This window comes from Gracilinanus agilis, chromosome 5 (genome assembly GCF_016433145.1).
Source record: "Gracilinanus agilis isolate LMUSP501 chromosome 5, AgileGrace, whole genome shotgun sequence".
NCBI lineage: Eukaryota > Metazoa > Chordata > Mammalia > Didelphimorphia > Didelphidae > Gracilinanus > Gracilinanus agilis.
Window position 1 is genome coordinate 8,975,153 of NC_058134.1, and position 25,118 is coordinate 9,000,270.

General features: G+C 44.5%; 1 protein-coding gene across 1 annotated transcript in view; it reads right to left on the reverse strand.

Annotated features, from left to right (window-relative positions):
* The window catches only part of LOC123249717 (anterior gradient protein 3-like), an 83,073-nt gene extending 65,724 nt beyond the window's left edge, over positions 1 to 17,349 (reverse strand). The window contains exons 1-2 of the mRNA XM_044678851.1: positions 17,274 to 17,349; positions 17,103 to 17,147 (exon numbers count right to left, since the gene is read on the reverse strand). Coding sequence (XP_044534786.1) covers positions 17,103 to 17,147; positions 17,274 to 17,349 — 121 coding nt within the window. The remainder of the gene's footprint in view (positions 1 to 17,102; positions 17,148 to 17,273) is intronic.
* Between the last annotated feature and the right edge of the window lie 7,769 nt (positions 17,350 to 25,118).

Consider the following 25,118-nt stretch of genomic DNA (forward strand, 5'->3'; position numbering starts at 1 on the left):
ACCCCCTGACATATTACTGACAAATGATCATGCAAGCTTTATTTGAAAAATTCCAGTCAAAGACGAGACTCAAATCTTTCCTCACTCTTGTCTGTCCTCCATCAAGCTGCCAAAATGATGTCTCTAAAGGGCAGGTTGGACCATGTCACTTTTCTCTGACTGCCCATCACACTTAGTAAACTCCAATGGCTTCATATTACCTGAGATTGAAACCTAAATCCTTCTGTTGGGCTTTTAAAGCTCTTGAGGACTTATGTTTCCATTCTTTTTATGGCTACCTTTCTCTACATACTGAGATAACTAGATTAAATCTACACTGCCCATCTATAGATTTAATTACCAAAGGTGAAAACATCTCCATTTTTTGGAGGTCTGTAACCCATGTGTGCTAGAGTGGATGACGAATCAATCCACTGACTGCCCCCTAGGCAGTCCTAAGAGAAGTGTCTGTTGTGATTGGACACTCAAATTTGGAGGGATGCCCAGGAAGTGATGCATAAGTGACCCCTTTAAAAGGAGAGAGTTGAGTGAGCCAGGGGGTCTTCTGGAGAAGGAGCTCTTCTGGTTCATGGAGGAGTGCTGGCTGGGACTCTGAGACCTTGGTGAAACTGTTCTTAAAATCTTTCTTTGGAATTCTACATGGTGAATATAAAGACTGAATCTTCCTGAACTTCCCTTTAATAGAAACTCTGTGACTGAAGCTTTTGCTTCAATCACCTCTGGAGCCCTCAGCCCTCTGATTCTAGGCTTGGGTTAATTAGATCTACCTGGATTAATTAGGGGATCATAGCAATTTACCTACTGTGTCAGATTCTTATTTCCTTATTTCTTCTTCCTCTGCTCAATTGTAAATAAATTTCCATAAAAGTCAATTTTGATTTGAGGCTATTCCTTAATTGGTGACCAATCTTTAATATATTCAACCCAAAAAAAACCTTTTCCCCCTTACAATACTCTAAGACAGGGGTTAGCAACCTTTTTGGCTGTGAGAGCCATAAACGCCACATTTTTTAAAATGTAATTTCGTGAGAGCCGTCCAGTGCTCCCAGTGCCGCTCCTGTAACAGCGCCTGAAAAAAAAAATGGACTTTATGGCTCCTGCAGAAAGAGCTATCTTTGGCCCTCGAAAGAGCCAGATATGGCTTGAGAGCCATACGTTGCCAACCCCTGCTCTAAGATCTAGAGACATCGGCCTTCTTACTCTTTTTCCAACATAATACTTCATCTGATTCCAAGGTCTTCTTCATCTGCATCTCCTGGCTCCCCAGGCTTCCTTTGAGTTTCATCTGAAATACTTTCCTCTGTTACAGGCTTTTCCTCTATACCCCTCAAGTCCAGTGCCTTCCCTCTGAGATTACCTCCTATTCCTGCTGCATATATCTCATTTGTATATAGTAATTTGGGTAGGTAGGTGGCCCAACAGATAGAGCTCCAGGCCTGGAAACAGAAAAACTCATCTTCCTGAGTTCCAATTTGGTCTCAGACACATATTATCTGTGTGACCTTGAGCAAGTCACTCAACCGTCTATGCCTCAGTTTCCTCATCTATAAAATGAGCTGAAGAAGAAAATGGCAAACCACTTAGACCCATTTGCCAAGAAAATTCCAAAAAAGAGGTAAGAGTCAAACACAATTGAAATGACTGAACCACAACAACGAAACATAGTCATTTCCATGTGGTCTCAGCTCTTTACATGTAATCTCCCCCATTAGAATATGAGCTCCTTGAAGGCAGGAACTGTTTTTATCTCCCTTTGAATCCCCAGTAGTTAATACAGGTCCTGGCACATAGTAAGCAATACGTTTTTGTTGAGTTAAGATGACTCGTGTCATCACAGGTAATTTGTCCAAACTCTCCGCAACTCAGTTTCCATTGTGTAAATTTGACGTTAACACCTGTAGCCCATCCTTATTGTGTTCACAGGGTTATTGTGAGGTTCAAATGCTCACAAAGTGCTTTAGAAAACCCCAAAAGATTGCTAAACACTGGACATGATTATTTCTATAGTCTGAGAAGGTTTCATGAACAAAGAAGGCTTCCTAGTGAGTGTCAAACATTTAAGAGAATTCTGGCAATTATAAAGGACAGAGAAAGACATGAGAAAAGCATGGAGAACAGCACGGAAAGAGTGAGGTCATGACACAGTGTCTGAGATAGTTGAGGAATGGTGAGAAGACCAATTTCCATGTTCTAGGAGGCTCAGGAGTTGGAGGCCAGGCTGTAAGGGCAAAATGGGTCTAAAATGCTCTGCTAGGAAAAATTAAATAAAATACAGCGCTCTGCTAGGGAAATAATGAGGAGCCTCCGATAATCATTGAGCGGTAGTTAGAGGTTCCAGATGAGAACATTAGGTTGGCAGCAGTGTTAGGATGGATGGAGGGATGTTAGGCCTAGAGACAGAGACCATCACTGGAGGGTAGGTCTTGACCTGGCCAAAGTGGTGGCTGTGTATTTGGGAAGAAATGGGTGGATTCAAGAGACATCACAAAGCAGAGATGGCTGGGATTTGATAATGAATTGACTGTGGGAGGGTCAAAAAGAAGGAAGACTCATAGAAGACTTCTAGGTTTTGAGCTTAAATGATGAAGAAGCAAACGTCAGCACTCAAAGAAATAGGGAAGCTGGGAGAGAAACTGGTTTTGAGAGAAAGGAGGTTTCAGCTTGTCTGAAGGTGAAGGGGGTTTTGTTAAGTCTCTGGCTATTTGAAAGTCTGTCGTGTGGGAGAGGGACTAGCCTTCTTGGCCTGGGGGAGGGGGAATAGAATGAGGGAAAGTCAGGGAAGTTTCAGAGGTGATCCTAATGAGGAGACTGGTCCCAAAGGAGAATGAGCTGGTCATTGTAGATGTGGGCCTGCAGCACGGGGATGCAGATAGTCATTGGAGAGTCCTTTGGACAGGAAATTACTGGGCAGTGGAAGTGAGTGCAATTTCTATAAGGGAAAGAATAGATCAAGATCCTAGGATCATTCATTTGAAGCTGAAAAGGAACTTTTGAAGTCATTGAAGCCACTTCCCTCACCCATTTTATAGATGAGGAAACTGAGGCAGAGATGTTAAATGATTTCCTCAGTCTAGGAAGTCTGAGGTGGGACTTGAATCCATTTTTTTCTGATTCCAAGTCCAGGGTTCTACCAAAAGACTGTATTAGTGGAGACATCAAAGAAGACAGAAGAGTCAATACCAAGAGGAACATTGGGGAAATGAAGTCAAGGAAAGAGATTTTCAAGCTTGAATTTTCACTCTGACAGTCTCTAGCTGCACCAACCCAGAGAAAATCACTAAAGCTTTCTGTGGCTTTCCTCACTATAAAATGAGGTTAAAAGCATTTGTACTTTTGGCTTGAAGGTGTTTTGTGAAAAAAAAAAACATTCCTTAAACCTTTAAGCACTATGTAAATGTGGGTTTTTATTATTATTAACAATACCAACAGCACTTACTTCTAGTATCCTAATGAACAGTAATGATAACAATTATAATCATCAGGATCATTTTTTTTATTATTATCAAGGGTTTGGGGTCTTCCTGTGAATAGAAATCCTGTTGATGTTAGCCCTGGAGACTATTCTAGTGAGAGGCAAAAGATTTAGTCACAGAGTCTCTTTGAAAGGCAAATTCCTTAAGAGAAATTCAGGAAGATTCAGTCTTAATACTCACCACGTGGAAGTCCGGTCTCGAACCAGAAATGTTCTTTCAGGTCCCATTCACAAACCAGCAGAGCGAGCTCAGCTGACTGAGGTCTCTTTTTAAAGGGGCCTCTTTTGCGTCACTTCCTGTGACCTCCTCTTAGTTTACGTGTCCAATCACAACAGACGTTTTTCTTAGGACTGCCCACGAGACAGTCAGTAAATTCTGATTTGTTACTCTAGCACAGGTGGGTTACAGACCACCCAAAATGGAGATGTTTTCACCTTTGGTGATAAAATCTAAAGATGGGCAGTGTAGATTTAATCTAGTTATCACAGTTATCTATCTATCTATTTATTTGTTTGTTTGGTCATTTTTCAGTTACAGGCAGAAACAACTTTCCCTGATTATTGGCCGACATTCTAGGATTTCCTCCTCCCCATCCCTGTTCCCAGGCAGTAAAGAGTCCAACTTATAACCTGACCCTTCTGGAAAGTGTTCTTCCTTGACTAGTCTGTCCTGAGGCTGCCCAGAACAATCTCTCTTGCCATGATCACTCTTGGGCTGTTTTTCTGGCCTTCTTAACTCTGACCTCCCTTCTCTCAAACTCAGTTTCCTGATCTGTAAGCTAAAGCCCCTGGATTAGGTGTTCCCCAGGGCCACTTCTACTCCCAAAGCCCTCAGTGCCTGCAGAGCCTTTGCTGATGAACAGACCAACGGAGGCTGAACAACATGAGTGGGAGGTCTCAGACCCAGCTACTTGTGACAGTGGGCTTGCTGGTGTCCTCAGCACCTAGACTGGCTCCTGGCTGCTGGGCTCTCTTCTTCCCCAGATGGACTGGAAGTGCTCGCTGCGCCATCAGCCATCTCTGGTGCTTCAGCAATCACTGGCCATGCAATCCTAGTTCCCCGCAGGTGATCAGAGACTGGAGTTTGGAAAATAGGCCCCTGAGATCAAAGGGAAGCTTATTCCCCACCTGTTTCTCCACTCATCCATGCTTATGAGCCTCTTGACCTTGACTCATTAAAACTAATGAGCAGAGAACTAGACTAATTGTTCTCGAACAAGGATGAGGTCATTATCTCGAGAAGAAAATCAGGAAAGGGCTTTGGATCCTCCCATGGACACCAATTCCCCTCAACGTTCTTGTAGCAACAGCAGCAGCAGTCAGGTGTGCTGCCCCTCCTGTGTGTTGAATGTATGCACTCTGCCAAGGCTGCCAGGCTCGGCTAATCAGCTCCTTCCCATCTCTCCAAGCCCTGGCAACGTGTTTAGGAGGAGGCCTTGAAGTGCTCTGTTTGGGACGACCAACCAACCAGCGGAGAGGAAAAGTCAAAATCCCCCCAAGGCCTCCGCTTTGAAGGAGACACTAACACGTGTGAGGAATTCAGAGTTAAAGGTGTGTAATTATCAGCTTCCAATGGAACCCGTTTGGCTTCCTCAACTGGGAAACCAAAGGCTGCGCCGTGTGGCTGGAATCACTCAGTCTTCTCGCCTCAAAAACTGTGAAGAAAATGACACCATTGGACATTCTATTCCTTTGCATTCAATGAACACTTGCTCAGAGCTAACTATGTGCCAGTCACTTTACTTGGCACTGGAGAGACAAAGAAATAGGAATTCACAGTTGGAAATGTTACATTTCTCTCTCTCTCTCTTTTTCTCTTTGGGCACACACATACACAGGCTAGTTATTATCATATCACTAATAATAATAATAATAATAATAATGCCTTTAAATAATGGAAATTCTCCTCATGGACATCATATGGACAGAGATAAGGAGAATCCAACCCCAAGTCTAAGCACCATCATTTCAAGGAGGGGAGATGATTCGGAGTCAGCAGCTTCAGTAAAGAGATGATGCCCAGGGGGCAGCTGGGTAGCTCAGTGGAGTGAGAGTCAGGCCTAGAGACAGGAGGTCCTGGGTTCAAACCCAGCCTCAGCCACTTCCCAGCTGTGTGACCCTGGGCAGGTCACTTGACCCCCATTGCCCACCCTTACCAATCTTCCACCTATGAGACAATACACCGAAGTACAAGGGTTTTAAAAAAAAAAGAGATGATGCCCAGATTGGGCTTTGGAGGAAGCTGGGAATTCTGCAAGGTGGAGGTGAGAGGAGAGTTCATTCCCATCTTGGGCAATTGTACAGGAATAGTGGGGTGGTTGGGGAGGAATATTGTGTATCAGAAATGGCAAACAGGTTAGTTTGATCAGAATGAAAAGGGCTTAAATGTGTGAAATAAGGCTAGAAACATGGGTGAGAGTCCATGGGAAAGGCTGAGGGGTTTGCATTTTATCATAGAGGCAATAGGGAGCTACTGAAGTTTTTAGCAGGGGAGTGACATGAGCAGACCAGAACTTGGGAAATATCACTTTGGCAGCTCTATGGAGGATGGATTGGAAAAGTGGGAGATGAGTGGCAGGGAGGACAGTTAGGAGACAATAGTCCTGAAGAGAGGAGATCAGGAGCTCATAGTTCAAGAATGTACCTGGAGGCAGATTTAGCGAAGCAGACTGAGGAGCAGTGGCCAAATATGGTAAAGATCCTCTGGACAGATCCTCATTTTCCAGATAAGAGAATGGAGGTCCAAGGGAGGGAAGTCATTTCCTAAGGTCACACGGACTCTTAACAACAGAGTTGGGATTTGAACTCACATCCTCTTATTCTAAAATCAACAGTCCTTCTATGGGACCATTCAAGCAGAGGCATGGAGTAGGATGATATAATTTGTCAGGACAGCTCCATGAATGGTGGATTGAGTGATGCTATTTAGTATTTTTTTTTTTAAATGAGAATGAATTTGCCTTTTTATTTACATGTTTGAAGATTTTTGTTTCCATAAACACTTAAGCATCCTTGAACATTTCTATCCTCTTAAATTATTCAAAAGTAGCATTGCATTAAGCCCAGCCCTTTGGCAAGCAGGCCACCCCACCCTGTTAGATCATGGATGGAATGTATTCTTCTTAGTTACTCAGGCATTTCCCCCCCACTTTGCCTGGGTGACTTTCAAGTGGATTAAAGCAAGCATGACATTTTATTATGATGTGATCAGTGCATTTATTCTTCCAGATTAGAACTGACTTCTCTAGAACCCTTTTAGCCATGATCTCATATGACCCTCATAGTAACCCCACAAGGTCCATACAACAGCTGCGCTGCTGAACCTCCATAAATTCAGAGCTAGGAAGGTCATCTAGTCCAACTCTCCTCTTAAAGATGAGCAAAGTGAAACTCAAAGAAATGGAAAGGAAAAGATTTTCCACAGTTTAAGAAAAAGCAATACTTAGCTAGCATCTCTATAGTTTTTCAGGGTCGGCAAAGTACTTGGCAACTTATTTTCTCAATAGTCCTGGGAAATAAATGCTTTTAATGTCTTCATTTCTTGGAGGGAGAAACTAAGATAGTCAATGACTGAATGATTTGCCCAGAATTGCGCAGTTAATAATTATTCTCTATTCCCTTTCCACCTAGCTGCCTCTAGCTAGCGAGTAAAGGCAGGATTTGAACCCAGGTTCCCTGTCTTCAAACTCTCTATACTTCTTGTTGCCTTTCACTCTAGCCCCATCTTAAAAATGAGGAAATTTGCTCAGTGACTTTCCCATGGCTCAGATAGCAAAGAAAATGGCAGAGGTGGGTTTGTAACCTGGATCTCTTCTATCATAACAAATATTGTTTCCCCTAGCATGGAATGCAAGTGCAGTTAGGACAGTTCCCAGGTCCCAGATCAGGGCTGTGAGTGCCACCTCCCACCCCCCCACCCCTACCAACTCACTTCCTCAATTAAAAAAAAAGGAAAATAAGAGATGGGAGGTCCTAGGTTCAAATCCGGCCTCAGCCACTTCCCAGCTGTGTGACCCTGGGCAAGTCACTTGACCCCCATTGCCTACCTTTACCACTCTTCCACCTAGGAGCCAATACACAGAAGTTAAGGGTTTAAAATAAAAAAATTAAAAAAAAAAAGGAAAATAATGCAAGAAGTGATTTAGAGTCAGTAGGAAGATGAGTTAACGCAAAGGCTTGTTAGTGGACAGAATCTCAATAAGGGAAGAAACTTTTATGTGTGTCTTGACCAGTCAATGGATTTGGACCTAATGATTGTTTGAATTCACCAGGAAGGCTTCAGGAAGATTCTGATCCACAAACCAGGAGGGAGGGGATTTCTGCCCTGACTTCACTATCTATCATTACACGAAATAAGTTGAAAAAGTGAAGCTCTGGCCAGTCCTGGAAAGAATAGAGGGATGGGGCAGAGGGGCCTGGGAACTTCTTGGTGGAGTGGAGAGAAGGCGCTAAAGAGGTCATTTTGTCGTCCAAATCTTCATGACCCCATTTAGATTTTCTTGGCAAAGATACCAAAGTGGTTTGTCATTTCCTTTTCCAGCTCATTTAACAGATTAAAAAAATGGAGACAAACAGGGTCAAGTGACTTTCCCAGGGTCATACAGCTAGTAAGTATCAGAGGCCAGATTCGAGCTCAGGTCCTCCTGACCCCAGGTTTGGTGCTTTATCCATTGTGCCACCTAGTTGTCCCAAGGCTAGGGTAACTAAGTAGCAATCTATCGCCCCAGAAGCCGATGGAGCCCAAGTCTCCTCTTCCCTATCCCTGGGCAAGCATCTTTCTCAGCCTCCAAATGCTGTGTTCCATTTGGGGCAAAGCAGCGATGACCCCACGTTAGTGACCAGGTAGCTGGCGCCCACGAGAAGCTGGACACGCAGACGGATCTAATTTTCTCAGATGGAGGCTGGCAATGTTCTTGGATTCGTGTTTCAGGAAAGCAAAGAATCTGCAGATGTCTCACAAGGATCATCTCTGTGGGTAACTTTCGCTCTCATCACTCAGTCAATGAGCATTTATCAAGCACCTTTTGTATACCGGCTGCTCTGCCCAGAATGGGGCTTGTGAAGCCAAATAAGCACAAATGGGAATGTATACGATTTAGAGGGATGATGCATGGCTCTGGGGTTTCACGTGTTGGGGACCTCCCAGGGGAAGACATTATCACTACCAGTGCAGGCTGGCATCAGCTCTAACCTCACAGAGTCAGAGAGGCCGAAGGGACCTTTCCATGGCCATTGAGAGCCATCCACCCTGGGAGGGAGCCGTCGCTCCACCCCTCTGCTCCCTTCCATTGCTTCCTTCCATCCCCCTCTCAGCAGTCACTGCTCTGCTTAAGCCTCTCGTGATTTCTCAATTGGCAAGTTTTCTCTCCTGCCTCTGTTTCCCTACATTTCCTTTTCTGTGCGCACAGTTCCTGCCTCTGATCCCAGGAAGGCTTCTGAGGGCAGAGACTTGTTTATTTTGATTTTGTCTCTCCAGCATCCAGCACACACCCTCAGGCACAAATACTCAATAACTGCTTGTGGCCTTGAGCTGGACTTCTTTCCATGGAAATGCTGCTTCCCCTTTGCTGTTTTCAACTATGATTTCCTAGACCAGAGATGGGCAAACTATGGCCCTGCGACCCCGATGCGGCCCCCCGAAATGGTCTATCTGGCCTCTGACATTATTCCTAATCTGACGACTACAGTGAGCAGGACACAATACGATGAAACTTGGAAAGAGTTGCCTTAGAAACAGACGGACAGAGGAGCATTTCCTTTCCTTTGGCCCCTCTGTAAAGAGTTTGCCCACCACTGTCCTAGAGCATTGGTTTCCCAAGAAGCTTCAGATTTTGTTTCCTAAGAAAAAGAAGAAAAATGCCTGAAGTCATGGAGCACATTTGGCCTTTTGTGGGGGGCTCCTGCTCTCAGCATTTCAGAGGAAGGAGCCCATTAGTGTGATGTGGCCGACTGTAAGAAGTCCGGGATATCTGGGGAACCTGTTTCAAGGTGTCCATATATGGAAAGCGATACTTCACTGTTGAGCGTTTGGGGGGGCTCATGAGAGCTTGTCCCCAAGGAGCCGAATCAATTTGCATTAGAGTAGACCAGCCTTAGTCTCTTAACTCCATAAAAAACTGGCGTTTGGCATCTGCTTTTCAAGAATAATTCATTAGGGGCAGCTGGGTAGCTCAGTGGATTGAGAGTCAGGCCTAGAGAAAGGAGGTCCTAGGTTCAAATCCGGCCTCAGCCACTTCCCAGCTGTGTGACCCTGGGCAAGTCACTCGACCCCCATGGCCCACCCTTACCACTCTTCCACCAAGGAGCCAATACACAGAAGTTAAGGGTTTAAAAAAAAGAAGAAGAATTCATTAAAATCAGAAGCTATGAGACGGGAGCCGGGTAAGCCTCGCGCTGGCTGCTCTCACCCAGGGCTCCCAGAGCAGCAGCCTCACGCCGGGTGCGGGCATCTCAGGGTCTTTTCTCTGCTCTCCCTTTGGGAAACGGAAGCACCCTGTGTTCTCCTTGCCTTCGGCGTGCTTCGTGGCATCCCAAACTCTTGGCTCCCAGAGTCTTGATTCATTGGGTGCTTTAGCGAATCCCCCATATCAAGGTGGGCTTTCCTAGCCCAAACACACCTTGTCATCCTCAGCCATTCTTATCAGTTCCCTTCCGGGAAATCCTTCACAGAAAATCTCTGCTCCAGGCTGAGGTCTTCCTCTAGGTCGCTGAGCAGTTTAGAGCTGAGGGAGGGTGGCTCAGCGGTCAGAGAGCTGGCCAGGAATATCTGGGTTCAAATCCTACCTCTGACACATAGGGTTAGTGTGATGCTGGGCAGCTACTTGACCTCTCAGATCTGTAGGCAAATCTCTAAGACTTTAAATTGCAGAGAAAGTGGCTGCTCGTGTTGGCAGAGGGAGTCTCCGCCCCTGGGTGTCCTCTAAACCGAGGAAGTCAAAGGTAACCCTCGTTCCTAGGCCAGAGAATCCATCTGAGTCCTCAGGCTCCCTACCTGGTATCTCTAGTTCTCTCTGTGTGACCATCCTGCTGGCTGTTCCAGGCGTCCATGCTCAAGATAGCATCTTTCATGTCATTCTTCTCCTTCTAGCCACCCAACTACCACCTCTGCTCGATGCTAAGTGATCCAGGATGGCATTTCCTCTTCGTTTAATGATGAACTGAAATTCTTGGCCATAGAAACATCACTGGGAGGATATTGTTAAGAAAATGGGCTTTTTTCAATAAGGAGCAAAGAATTGTGGGAAGAGAATCAGGCTAGAAGGGTGGGTAGAATACAGAAGAAAGTAAAATCAGAAGGATCTGGGTTTGAATCCTGATTCTGATATTGTACAGTGCAATTAACACGGACTCTGAAGTCAGAGGATCTGGTTCGAATCCTGCTGCTGTCGCTTATTATCTGGGTGATGTTGTATAAGTTAATTGATCTTCTCTGGCTTTTAGTTTCCTCATCTATAAAATGAAGAGCTCAGACTTGATGGCCTTGGAGTCCCTTCCAACTCTCAGGCTATGATCCTACCTGTGTGACCAGGAGCAAACCCATTTTTTATTGTTCTTTTCCCTTCTACAAAATGAGTATAATGATATCTGAACTACTTACTTCACATGATTTTGTAAGGCTTAAGCCAAATGCCATAAGTAAAATATATTGATGTAAACATCCTTTGTTATTAATATATTGAGACATGAAATGTAACATATTAATATTATTCCTATAACAGCCTATTATTAGCACATGAAAATTATTACTTTTCATAATATATTACTGCTACATGAAGAGATTCAGAACGAAGATCTAAGCAGTAGAACAATTAACCCACTAAGTAATGATAACAAGAACAACAATGTAAAGAAGCATGCGAACATGAAATATCAGAAAGGGACATGGAGCAAACAGGGTATCTTTGTTGGCATTTTGCAAAAGTAAATATTCCTAGGGCAACTTTAAAAAAACACCCTTGTCTTCTGTCTTATTGGTTCCAAGGCATAAGAATGGTAAAGACTAGGCAATTGGGGTTAAGTGACTTGCTCAGGGTCACACAGCCAGGAAGTGTCTGAGATCAAATTTGAACTCAGGACCTCCAATTTCTAGACCCCGACTATCCACCGAGCTACCCAGCTGCTTTCAAAACATTATGAATTCCAAATGGATGGTTTTGAATATAGGTGAAGCTCGCTCCATAGTGGTAAACCCAGACAGAGGTTTGAAGCTCAACCCCGACTACTGGTTTGTCTCTCAGCAAATGACTAAATATGGTCATGAGACCTTCAGAGCTAGAGGTGGAAGGGCTGGATGGCCCAAGAAGTCATGATGGCCAGCTGAGCCTTGGAAAGGGAAGCCCAAGGTCCCATAGCTTGGAAATAGCAGAGCTGGGCTGAGAACCCAGGAAGTCTTACTCCAGAATCCAATCCTTTCCCCACCCCCCACTGAATTAGATTGCCTCTCTCTCAGCCTCAGTTTCCTCATCTATAGAATACAGCTCTCTGCCAGCCAGAAAGGACCCTGAAAACCTTCTTGGTCCTGCAGATGGGCATCACAGGTGACGACTGGCTTATGAGAATCGAAAGTTTCACTTTGTGGAAGACAGCTTAGGCTAGCAGGAAAACCCAGAACAGGAAGCAATGGGGCGTCCCCAGGGCCCAGGTTTACCTCGTGTGTTTCCCCAAGGGTCCAGGTTCTCTTTGCCCCAGAGGGCATCTTCCCCACCTCCACTGCCCTGAGAAGGCGACCCCAGAAAGGAGCCAGCCCAAGCCAGTTTGTTTCTCACCATGCAGTTCAGGAGCATGGCCAGCAGAGGGTACTGCCCTGCAGTCAGTTTCCAGAGTACCACCTCCCCTTGAAACCAGGAAACTTGGATGCATCTCCTCAAGGGCCAAGTAGGGGCTCCTGGGGATGCTTCCTCCATCTTCATTATTGGGATGGGAATGAGCCTCTCAGGATTCAGGGCTCACAGCTTAACAGCTGCCATTAACAACTGATGTGCTCTCTCTTTTGGAGGGTCTCATTTTGTCTTTTCCACACTGAAAATCCAGGGAGGAGCTTGGTGTCTGAAGGCAAAAAGCCCCAGAAGTAGCCAGGGAAAGCCTTCTGGGGCCCTCCGCTGCTCACCAGGTCCAGTTCACTCAGTACCAGGCTGGTTTCCCCTGGGTCTTTGGATGCTAAAGAGCTGCTGCCTCCAAAAAGAGGTCCCCCTTTTCCAAGAGGGGTTTCCCAAAATAGCTCTCGCAAAGTTTATGAGGGAAAGAGAAGCCAACTTTGTCGAATGCAGTTGAATCTCCAGGGTCTGGGGAAGAAGATCACAGAAGGGGGTGAGAGAAAGAGAACAAACTCATCCCAAGTTTTGAGGCTGACTTTCAATTACCGCATAAACAAGCATGTACTCAGATGCTCTCTGGGTCACGTAAGAGCTCAAGCCAGAGCTCTCCCAATTAAGCTCCCACCCCCCTAGCCACGAAGCCCCTGCAAGCACTCTGGGCAGGAGGAGGAAAAAGGAGGTGGTCTTTAAAGATGACAGAAAGCACACTGGAGGAAGAGACATTTGTTTGCAAATAGAGCTCAAGCACCGTGTGTCTGGGCAGGTATCACACTGTTGGCAGAGAGAACCCTTGGAAAGAAGGCAAAGTGGAGTCTGGGATTATTCCTCATCCTGAGAACTCCAGGACCACAACACAATAGACACTTTCTTCTCCATTCCCATGCCCCCAGCCACCTTCTCCTTGCCTCCAGCCTGAGGAAGGGGCTCCTCTGAACTTAGGATGACTCTACCATCCAGCTGAGTCTTTGGTTCCACCCCTTAATAATAATAATAATCCCCCATAATAATCATAATAGCTAACCTTTGTAGGGTGCTTTGAGGTCTGGAGATGGTTTTACACATATTATTTCATTTGAATGTCATATCAACCCCATAAAGGATGTGTAGCTCCAATTTTAGGTGAGGAAAATGAGGCTGGTTGAGCGCCTTGCTCAGTCTCATAGCTATTAAGTATCTGAAGTAGGATCTGAACTCACATCTTCCTGATTTCAAAGCTGGCACTCTATTCTCTCAGCTTCTCTGAACTTATTCCACCTTTTGCTGCTCATGACTTGGATGGTTCTGGGAAAATCAATCAATCTCTCTGGGCCTCCGTTCTCCCACCTGTATGAAGAGGTTATTGAATGAGGGGACTCTTATGTTCTTTTAGGTCCTAGAACTGTGATCCTATCACCTCCAAAGCCAACCCATCCCACTTGAGGACAGTTATAATCGCAAACAAGCTCTTCCTTACATCAAGCTTCAATGGTCCTCTTTGGAATTGCCCCCACCACTTTTTCAGTGCCCAGAAGAAGGTCTAATCTCTCTTTCACAGGACAGCCTTTCAAGATGGCTATTCCCCTCTCCAAATCCTCCTGGGCTTGTTCTCAAATCGTCAGGCTACACATCCCAACCTAATCTGAATATGCCATCTATATGAAGCCTTTATGGTGCCTACTATGTGCCAGCCACAGGGCTTAATCTCCTTTGACTTTCCTTTTTGCTCTGTTTAGGACATGGTCCTGCTTGTTTATGGACTTCCTGAACTGTCCTTCCTTCTCCCCAAACTGGCCACAATATTCCAAGTCAAGTCCAGCAAGGGAAGATCCGATGTTTTCTCTCTGGGTCTTCTTCAATGCATGAGTCTATCTGGTCTGGATGGAAGCACAGCTGAAGCCACTTCACTGTTCACTGCCTCATTTTGTTGGTCAAAAATGAATCCTCTGTTGTAGTTATCATCGATAGCCCTCTTCTCCCATCCTCTACTCCATATGTTCTTGTGTTTCCTGGAGCCATGGAACAAGTTCTTCAGGTGTGGCTGCTGCTACTGCTGCTGCTTTCCTCCTGGGAGGAGGAAAGGCGGTTGGGGAAATTATAGCTTAGGGGGACAGAGGCAAGCTTCTGTCCTGGTTTCCCAGATTAAGGACCAAGACTGGCTTGTCATGCAACAACTGCCAATGTTCTCCAGAATCTCTGATTCATCGCTCATCACTTTCTGGCCTTTCCCTGTCCCCTACCTGGTGTCTAAGGTCTGGGCTTGGACACAGAAGACCTGGGTTGGTTCAAATGTGGCATCAGACACTTAGCATCTGTGTGACCCTGAGCAGTCCCTGCCATGGGTCTGAGCCTCAGTTTTCTTATCTACAAAAGGAGGAGTTTGGAGCCAGTGACCCCCAAGGTTGCTATAACTCAGCTCCTCCCCTCCAGAACGGCTCCTTGAACATATCCATGAAAGGTATCCGCTCTCCAGTGTTCCGTTTGGGATGGCTCTCCAGATGGCTCCTGGGACAAGATTCTCCTTTCTCACGAGTCTCCTACAGGGGATTTCATGATTCTCTTGGCTTCTTCTGCCTTTCATCCTTCCCTTGCTCTTGCCTCACTCAATCTCCACCTGACATCAAGCCCTTTTCCTGCCTCTTTGTCAGAGAATCAGCCAAGGGACAAAGCTCTAGCTTGGAGACAGAATGATGCCACCAGAAGCGTGACACAGCCCACCAGATGACTTGCCTTGCCTCAGTGCATTCAGGATGTGACTGAAAAGGGATGGGAATGAGGAAGTGGGAGGCTTGACCAGATGGACTTTCCATGGATGGTGGGGCCTGAGGAGGCTGACACACAGGGTCAGAGCACCTTTGCCCCTCTTGGTGAAAGTGGGTGTCCCTCCCTCGGATGCTGAGAGAGGGGACCAATGTGTGCTGATGGTTAATGAGCAGAGTGAGTGATCCACAGAGTGGACGAGGGCACTTTGCTCCTATTAGAAAGGCTTTTTGGCTGCTTCATCAGCCTGCAATTCCCCCAAGCTCTAAATCCCCATTCAAAATAGCATCACTGAACCACAGGGATTAGGGGGCACATTTTTCAAATAGTTCCGAGCATGAGCCAGTGCACAGTCAATCCTTTCAGTGTCACTAGGGGATTTTCTGGTTTCCTCCACTCCTCAAAATGAAGTCTCTCAGATTGAGAGCAGAAAGGGACCTTAGAAATCATCACGTTCAACCGTCTCATTGTCCAGGGGAGAAAACTGAGGCCCGAGGCCTGATGTTTCTATAGCTCATTAAAGTTCTCAATGAATGTGACAGCCATGTTTGCACTGGAGCATCATCCTAACCTTGGATGTCAATATTCCCTCTCTATGGAAGAAACTAAAATTCAAAGGATTTAAAAGATTGTTGGGGCCACATGCCAGAGGCAGAATCCAAACTCTGGTCCTTTGGTTCCCCATGGCATGCTCTCTCTGCCACACCACCAAGGTTAGTGATATACCTGCCAACATTTGGAGTTGTGTTTCTCCAGGATGGATGGACTCCCTTCACTTCCCTGCCGCCATGGCTGAAGGGTCACAGGATCAGAGATCTAGAGTTCGAAGGGGCCTCAGAGTCCATGGGGTCTCTCTCTTCCATTTCAAAGATGAAGCTGAGACCTAAGGAGATAAATCCAGGGGACCTGAGTTCAAGTGCTGCATCTATCACATAGGAATATGTGACTTTGGTTTAGTCCCTCTCTCTCCCTGGACCGAAGTATCCTCATTTATAAAAGAAAGGGGTTGGACTAGATGGCTAGTTTGGTCTCTTCTCTCATGAGAGGGGCAGCATTCCTTTTTGTCCTGCTGACCCTGGACACAGAGTGAATCTGGCCCTTTTCCCCCTCTGCAGCAAGCTGGAGGGACAGAATCACTATGGCCCGCTCCATCACCATCCTCCTCCTTGTCTCCATCTTGCCTTATCAAGCAGTCCAAGAACCATCCATATTGGACAAGGCTGATTGGTGGAGGAGGAATCTGGACAGACTCCTCCAACTTCCCAGAGGCGATGGCTGATACTTTTCAGAAAAGCCTTGAGTCTGACCTACAGGCATTTGGGGGTGGAAACTCTATAAACTTGGGTTTCAGCTTAAAAGACCCAGGTAATGGGTGTAACCAGGAATAGAAGAAAGGCACCAGGTGACACCAGCAAAGGATGAGAACCGTTAAAAGAAAAGAAAAGAAAATCCGAGGCTCATGCGGGGCTCTGAACGAGAACTAGATGCTTATTCTGTTGGAGTGTAACCTCCTGGCAGTCACGTAGGCCACTCATCGATGGTCCAGAGGAAGCTGGCTCCCCCCAGCTCAGTCAGTCTGTCTGGCCTGGACCTGACACCAACCCTCTGGGCTGGCTTCCTGTCATGGGGCCCTGCTCCAGGGATGGGGCACAAGCTTGGCCAGGAAACCATCACTAACCTCACTCAGGGCCTACTGTCCTGGATTGGCCTAAAAGACACGAAACTCCCTGAAAGCTTGGGGCCCAGCAATGGGGGAATCCGAACAGACTGAGAGAACTTGATTCAATCCTCCAGGCAATGGGGCCCTAGCCATCCCTCAGCCACTCAAAAATAGAATGAAGGGCATTGCAGATCACAAGGAGGAACTCACTCCAACTCTGCTCAGCTCTAATCTGTCCAGACCCCGATGCAGGGCATAAACAATCCTCAGCAGAGCTCTGCCTGGGAAGAGAGGGCAGCTGGATTTTGTAGAGGGCCCGCAGATGCCAAGGAGGCACGGGTTGCCCCCTGAAGCCTTGTGGGCAGGTCCTCTCAGACAGACAAGTCAGCCCAGGTTTGCTTGTCTCAGGAAGGGCGCCCACCAAGAGGTTTCAAATAGCCCTCCTGGTATCCTGTCAGGGGCTCTCCTATGGGAGGAAAAACAAGGAGAGTATTGTGTCCGCTTCCCAGTTTTAGACACTGAGTTCGAGGTCACAGTGGAGCCAGGACTTGAAGGCAGGACCTCTGACTGCAACATGGCGTTATTGCCATACCTTGGTCCTGCCAGTATCGTGAAGCCCTCCCTGTGTCTTCAGCATCTCCTGGTGGATTACCACGCCCCGGGCACATCCATACCTATGGATTGGCTATGCTGAATTCCAGTGAATGAATGATCCAATCAAGCCTCTTCCACAGGCTAGAAATGAGACTCTTCTGCTTTGAAAGGATTAAAAGAAAATGGCCTTAGAGCATGGGACCTTCACCTCCCAGTGAGCCCAACAGCAGCCCTGGGCTGTCTATGGAAATGAATGAGCGGAAGCAGGCTGGGCAGACCCAACGGCTCTCTCACACTGGGAACATTTGGGCAGTTGTTTGCGCTGTCCGTGCATTGTCCTGGCCTGGGAGGATTATGATGTCACCAAGTCCCTGCTGAGAACGCAGCCAGGTGGGCTGGCCAGGCAATAGCCGTGATGAGGACGCCTCCTCTCCCATTTCACAGCCTCCTCAGTCTCTGGAAGAGATCCAGGTGCTGTCGTCCACACTGGGGAAAGCTATAATGAAGTCTGGGGCCATTTCAGGAGGGCAGGGAGTGAGGAAGGGGATTATGGGCAGGACAACAGAAAGCTCAGGATGACCAGATGGCACTGTGGGGTCCCCCCGCCCTCGTGTGGAACTAGGCTTTTGGCTTGGGACAAGCAACACAAAGTGTGCCCACAACAAGAACCAGACGCTCGGAACCTGGGAAGGGAGGACCAGCCGGCATTGGGGGGGAGGGAGGAAAGCCTATATGGCAGGTTCCAATTTTAATGAGTTATTCTTGCTAAGTACAAAATTCAGTTGTTTCTATTTTGCTGATGGCCATGGAGGGCTGTTAGCGCCTTCTACATTTGGACTACCTGGAGCAAAGCCACCAACGCACCACTCTAGTTACGCCTTTCCTGGGGTAAATGGGACTCTCCCTAGAACAAATGAGGCCCCAGCAGGAGGAGGAGGGTCCTCGGGATTAGTATGGTGCTTCCACTTCAAAAGGGCTTCCATATATTATTTCACTTTAACTTCACAATATCCCAGGGCAAGAAGGTCAAGAGGTATAAAGATTTGAGGCAATGATGACAGAGCTAGAAGCAGGAAGACCTGAATTCAGAGCACATTTCTGACACATTTATTACAGTGTTGTTTGAATTAACTGGGTCAAAGTTAAATAGTATAAATCCTTGCTAAAACTAGTTGGTGATTATATGTGCTTTCAAGTTTGCAAAGCATTTACAAATATAATCTCATTTTATCCTCACAATAACCCTGGGAGGGAGGTTCTATTATTATCTCCATTTTATAGTTAGGGAAACTGAGTCAGATAGAGGATAAGTGACTTGATCAGGGTCACACATATAGTAAGTCTTTGAGGCTAAAATGTAAATTCAGATCTTCCTGACTACAGGTCTATCCCTCTCACCACTGTGCCATCTCATTTCCTCAGTAAATAAACCATGATTCAATAAACTTTATACCTTTTGACATCTCAAAACTTTAGTATACAACATGTTTTCCTTTAGTTGCAGTCACTTGTCTTACTGGGAGGTAGAGTCCAATGCTCTAAGACCAAGCACACAAGAGCACACACAAGTCTTAGACATACATTCTTTAATTCTTTAGCATGAGACCATCTTTATTACAATGAGTATGAAGTAGATCTTTGATAAACAGTCAATCCTGTCCCCCGCCCCAGTTAGTCTGGATTATGGGTCACAGGTTTTTATAGGAATTTAAATCAAGTGAGTTCTCAGGTCAGTGAAGCTTATTTATATCTATATATCTATATCTACATCCGTCTATATGTATATGTATGTCTATATCTATGGAAGGTAAGGGTACAAGTTTGCATTATTCCCATTTCAATTTAGGAATTTCTAAAATTCTAGAACAATTCCACTCATATTGATCAGAGTTCATTCTTCCTCTAATGGAGATGACGACACTTGGAATCCTACTGAAAGTGAAAAAATTTGCCCAAATCTTATTTGGGTTAATATATCATAGTCCAATGAAGATACCCAGATCTTACAGACTTACTTGAAACTCTTCTGACAATAGCCCACATATGGCCTCCTTTTTTCCTTCTTCAAGAGTTCACTTATGGATGGCTCACTTTCTTTGGATACCAGGTTATTTAAATATTATATTTCTTTTCTGTTGCACTGAATATTTTACATTTTTGTAAACATTCATCCATTTCATCTAAGTTGCTTTTGTTGGAATATATTGAGTGAAGTGTTTTTTTTAATTTCCTTTTTAATTCTGAATTTCCCCTTCTCATTTTTCCTCCGAACAATCTGGCTTCTCTCTCCCTTTGCTTTTTTTTAATTTTTTTTAAACCCTTAACTTCTATGTATTGGTTCCTAGGTGGAAGAGTGGTAAGGGTGGGCAGTGAGGGTCAAGTGACTTGTCCAGGGTCACACAGCTGGGAAGTGTCTGAGGCCAGATTTGAACCTAGGACCTCCTGTCTCTAGGCCTGACTCTCAATCCACTGAGCTACCCAGCTGCCCCCTCCCTTTGCTTTTTTTTTTAAATTTTTTTTTTTATTTTAAACCCTTAACTTCTGTGTATTGACTCATAGGTGGAAGAGTGGTAAGGGTAGGCAATGGGGGTCAAGTGACTTGCCCAGGGTCACACAGCTGGGAAGTGTCTGAGGCTGGATTTGAACCCAGGACCTCCCGTCTCTAGGCCTGACTCTCAATCCACTGAGCTACCCAGCTGCCCCCCCTCCCTTTGCTTTTTAACCGTCAGAGTAGTTGTTTGTCATATGAATTTTAAAAATCTAGTTTTAAAAAATGAGTTTAATAGTTTGGTTTTGCTTTCAGTTTTACTAATCCCTTTATTTTGTGTCCAATATATCTACACAGGTGCTTAGTTGTTGTTTTTGTTCCATGCTCAATTCTTTAATTGTTCTTTCTCTCTTTTGATTATTTAGAGACCTAAAATTTCCCTTAAGTATTATTTTAGCTGCATCCCCTAAATTTTGGTAACTTGCCTCACTATCATTTTCTTGGATGAAATTTTCTGTTGTTCAAATGACATTTTTTTGACCCACTACTTTTTTTGGTTTAAATTATTTAATTTCTATTTCATTTTAATCCTCTCTTCAAAGACACTTTATGCATTTGTGTTGCATTGTGGCAAGCACAGAATATGTTCACTATTCTTGCCATTCTGCATTTGTTTGTGATGTTTTTGTTAACTGATTCATGGTTAATTTTTGTAAAGGTGCCATCTACAGCTGAGTAATATGTAAATTCCTTTCTATTTCCATCTAATAATTGCCAGAGAGCTATCTTAAGTTTTTAAAAATGTCTTTAACATTTGTTTATATCTGAAAAGCATAGACTGAGAACCTCCAATATTACAGCTTTGTTGTTTATTTCTCCTAGCAACTCAATTGACTTTTCTGTTTTAGATGCTATACCATTTAGTTATATGTGTATACACTCATACATATATGTGAATATGTACACATATATATACACATATGTGTATACATGTATATTTAATTTGTTGCTGTTTTGTTGTTTTAGACTTGTCCAACTCATTATGACCTGACTTAGGGTTTTCTTGGCAAAGATACTGGACTCATTTACCATTTCCTTCTCCAGATCGTTTTACAGATGAGGAAAACAAAACAAATAGGGTTAAGTGACTTGTGTAGAATTATACAACTAGTAGGTGTCTGAGGCCACATTTGATATCAAGAAGATGAATATTCCTGACTTGAGGCTCTGCACTCTATCTACTGTGCCACCTAGCTACTGTATACAATGAATTATATAACTTCCTTTATCTATCTGTTTTTACAATATCTATTTTTACTGTTGCCCTTTTCTGAAATCATAATTGCTACCTTTACTTTTATTGAATTCATCTGTACCATAATAGATTTTACTCTAGTCCCTTATTGTAACTATGAATCTTTATGGCAAATCATTTGTGACATTTGGTCCCTGTATTTGAATTTCAAAATTTCTATTCATGTTGGGCCTTTTATTCCAGAATCTGTTTCAGTAAAGGTCTATTTTTCTACCATTGGGATGATATTTATTTATCCCAAAATAGATTATTCTTGGTTATAAGCCCTTATGTTTTGCCTTTTGGAATATAATATTCCAAGCTCTTTTCTATCTTATAGTAGCAGCTGCCAAGACCCATATCCTGACTGTGGCCTCTCAGTACTTGAACTCTTTATTTTTGGCTGCTTAAAATTGTTTTCTTTGAACTAAAAACTCTGAATTTTGGTGGTAACATTCCCCTGAGTTTTCATTTGTATATTTCTTTCAGGACGTGGCTCATGGATTTTTTCTAATTTACTTTACTCTTATTTGAATATTTCTAGGCAGTTTTCTTTTATGATTTCTTGAACATAGTATCTAGTTTTTTTTAAATCACTTTCAGAGAGTCTGATGATTCTGTGATTATTTCTTTTTGACTTGTTTTACAACTGAGTTTTTTCATAGTATATACTTTATATTTTATTACTTAATTTTGCATGATTGAATTAGAGCAGGAACTTGAGTTCATCTTGAGACTCAATTCTGGTGCTAGTTCAGTTCCCCTTTTTTCAATTATGGGTCTGGTTCAATTTCTCTCTTATGGGATTTGCGAGAAAACCTTATTGCACTGTATTAACCAAGCTCTGTGTGACTGGCAAGCTGGATCACTTCTACCTGCTGCTTAAGGACCCTTAGCCAAGGGTCTGGGTTGTGCTGACTAGAACCCAATCAGATTAGAAGACTGATGCAAGTGTTCTCACAATTAAACATCTTAAGAAACACATATGGCTTATCTAAAATTTGGCCCCTTACTGGTCAATCAATTATTGTGTCCGTGTTCCTTTGATTGAATACAAATGCTTAGGGAGAAAAGGACACATCTTTTTTTCTGATTTCACAGAATTATACCTGTTCATTTCCCCCCTCCCAACTTGGACAGTCCCTAATCTTTCCTCCAATTAGAAAACAGATTACCTAATTTTGCATCCTGGTTAATTATTTTCTTTTAATTAATTGATCTTGTTTGGTTAATTCTTCTTAAGGCATAAAAATCTTTTCCACCTCCTCCCTCCTTTTTCAGGGTCTAATGCCAAAGCTCAGGGGCCTGGTCCCAATTTGTTAGGCATTTGGCATGCATTGCTTAATAAATCAATGTGCTTGGAAGCTTGAACCTTTGTCAGTCATTTCATCATTTTCTTGCCACCTGTATTAATAATTCTTGTTGTCTTGTGGAGTCATTGTTTGGCCAGTTTTAATTTTCAGGAAGTTCAAATGTGGGGCAAAGTTTACCATTTTCTGGCCTAAGCTATTCATTTTCCTTGCCATTTTTTTCTGCCTAGCTATGATTCTGTGTGAAGTAAAATACCTCCATCCTTTGGCACCCCAGCAGTGAGACATAAGTGTCCTAGCATCCAACCCTGACGCTGTGTCCCAGCATAGTCAGGGTCCCTGTGAATGTCCATAGCATCAATGCGCAAGAGAACAGTGTACTGTCACCAAAAAAGAGAAAGACGGCATGAAGTTTGAAAGCCACTGGCCAAAGAAAGGGCGGTGGAGCCAACAGGGTTTGAAAAGCATGGGTGGGAAGCTGAGTTGCTCTCTTGGCTTCCACACCTGTCTCATGGCTGGTGTTTTCACTCTGAGCTGCTCCTTACCTTATCAGCCATCTCTGGGGAGCAAGAGGAAGACCTGAGCCAGCTAAATGAAGCATCAGCTCTACAAAGGCTGGGATCTCCTTCTCTCTCTACCTCTATCAATATCACTCTATTTACTAAGAAGTATAAATGCTTATAAGTCTGGTAATAAACCTCCAGATCAATTTTTATTTGCAACAATTCCATTTAATATTCCAGTTTTTATCTTTGCTCCATTTCTTCAAGATATTCTGAGAGTTGGCCAGGATGGCCTTTTCTCTGAGGCTCTACTTGGAATCATGGAGACACTTTCTTTTGAGTTTACTCCTTGGATTTCTCTCAGCCTGTAATATTTCTTCATTGTGCTTTCCTTTTCTTCTGTTCACTTATATCTCTAGACTTGGTTTCCAGGTTGGGGCTTTGTACTTGGGAAGGGCTCTCTTCTTTTCTATACTCTTGGATGGTGTTTGCAGGCAAGTCTTGCCTAGCCTTGGAAGCAATGGCTGACAAAGGCTCAGCTTTTAGAGAAACTCCAGGGTTTTGGCTCAGTCAGCCTTCTGGTAGCTCCTCTTAGGTTTGACCTTGGACTGTCCCTTCTTTCTATCTTCCTTGCATAGTCCAGAACCCAGAAGCCCAGACCCCTCGGGGCTCCACTCCTTCCTCTGATTCTGATAGGACCCAAACAGACATTACTGCCTCTGTTTTACTTCCCATGTATCACCTTAGACTTTTTTTCCTACTCTATCTTGGGCCGTGGGCTGCCTGGACGCTGTATTGCCCATTTACTGGTGTGCCTCTGTGTTCTGCAATACCTTAGGTGGGGCTGCCGGGATCCTGTACTGGGCACTAGTCTGTCAGATTTGGCAGGTGCTCATTAAGATCTTCAACTTGGGTCCATTTCCTCAGAATAACACATTTAAAAAGACAAACCAACATGGAATTGAAAAGAGAAAAAAAGAAAACCAGGAAACTGCCTAAAGAACCACGAACTATCTAAAGGTGGGGAAACCAGCTCATTCTGGCTTCATGTGGCCAAGGTCAGGCATTCTGAGCCACGCTGCCCCCAATCCCAATGGAACCCATCAAAGCCTTGGCTTGTCCCACGTAATCTCCTATGTGGTTGACATCCAATTCAACACTCCCTGTATCACCTGCCTCTCATTAGGATCAAATGAAATAAAATAGTGAATGGAAAGGGTTACTAGTCTCTAAGGCAACGGTTGGCAACCTTTTTGGCTGTGAGAGCCATAAATGCCTGTGGAAGGAGGAGGATGGAGGTGGAAGAGGCTGGAATATGGGTCGGGGGCTGAAGGGCCCCCTGGGGCACATCCTGGGGCTCTGCCCCGACTGGCCGGTCAGGAGGTGGAGCCAGATATGGCTCGAGAGCCACACGTTGCCGACCGCTGCTCTAAGGGGTAGATACAAAGGTTGCTGTAATCATCCCCTATCAGTAAGGGCAATGATTAATACAAGTAATAATGATAATAATAATGTATCACACAGATGACACAACTTCAAAATAGAATTCATGTCTCCTTATTCAGTGTCTTCTATGCCATGAGTTATACCAATAGTCATGGCCACATGCCCTGATGGAAGAGGAAATTAGGGCAAGGTGGGTGGGAACATGGTAATAGAGCTGAGTAAACTTTGCTCTACTATTTATGGAATTGTAGAATATTAGATCTTGAAGGGAGCTTAGAGATCATCTGGGCCATTTTTCTTTTTGCTTGACTACCCAAAGAAAGCCTTCTGGCAGATACTGAAAGTGTTTCTCCTTAGTTCACATAGATTCCTCTTTTCTCCAGGCTCAACCCCAGTCACAGGTAAGTGGACACCATTCTGGGATTTTGGTCCCCTCTCTGCGTCCTTAGCACCAATCAGAGCCCTTTTACTTGCACCATAGGCACTAATAAATGTTGGCTGAATTGATTCATTTCCTCTTTCAACGGAAACTTATTTTTGTCTGTTTTCCTATTGCTCCTCTCATGTTGTTTCCATTCTACTCAGGCTAGCCCATTAGTGAGCCTCTATTCACAGTACTATATCCCTTGCTCTATGCCTACAATGCTGTTCATCTTCCCTTCTCTCTTGCAGAATTCCTTCAGAGCTCAGCTCAGTTCCTTGTTCACAAGACCTTTCTTGATCCCTACAGTTTTCCATAATTTCTTCCTTCCTTCCTTCCTTCCTTCCTTCCTTCCTTCCTTCCTTCCTTCCTTCCTTCCTT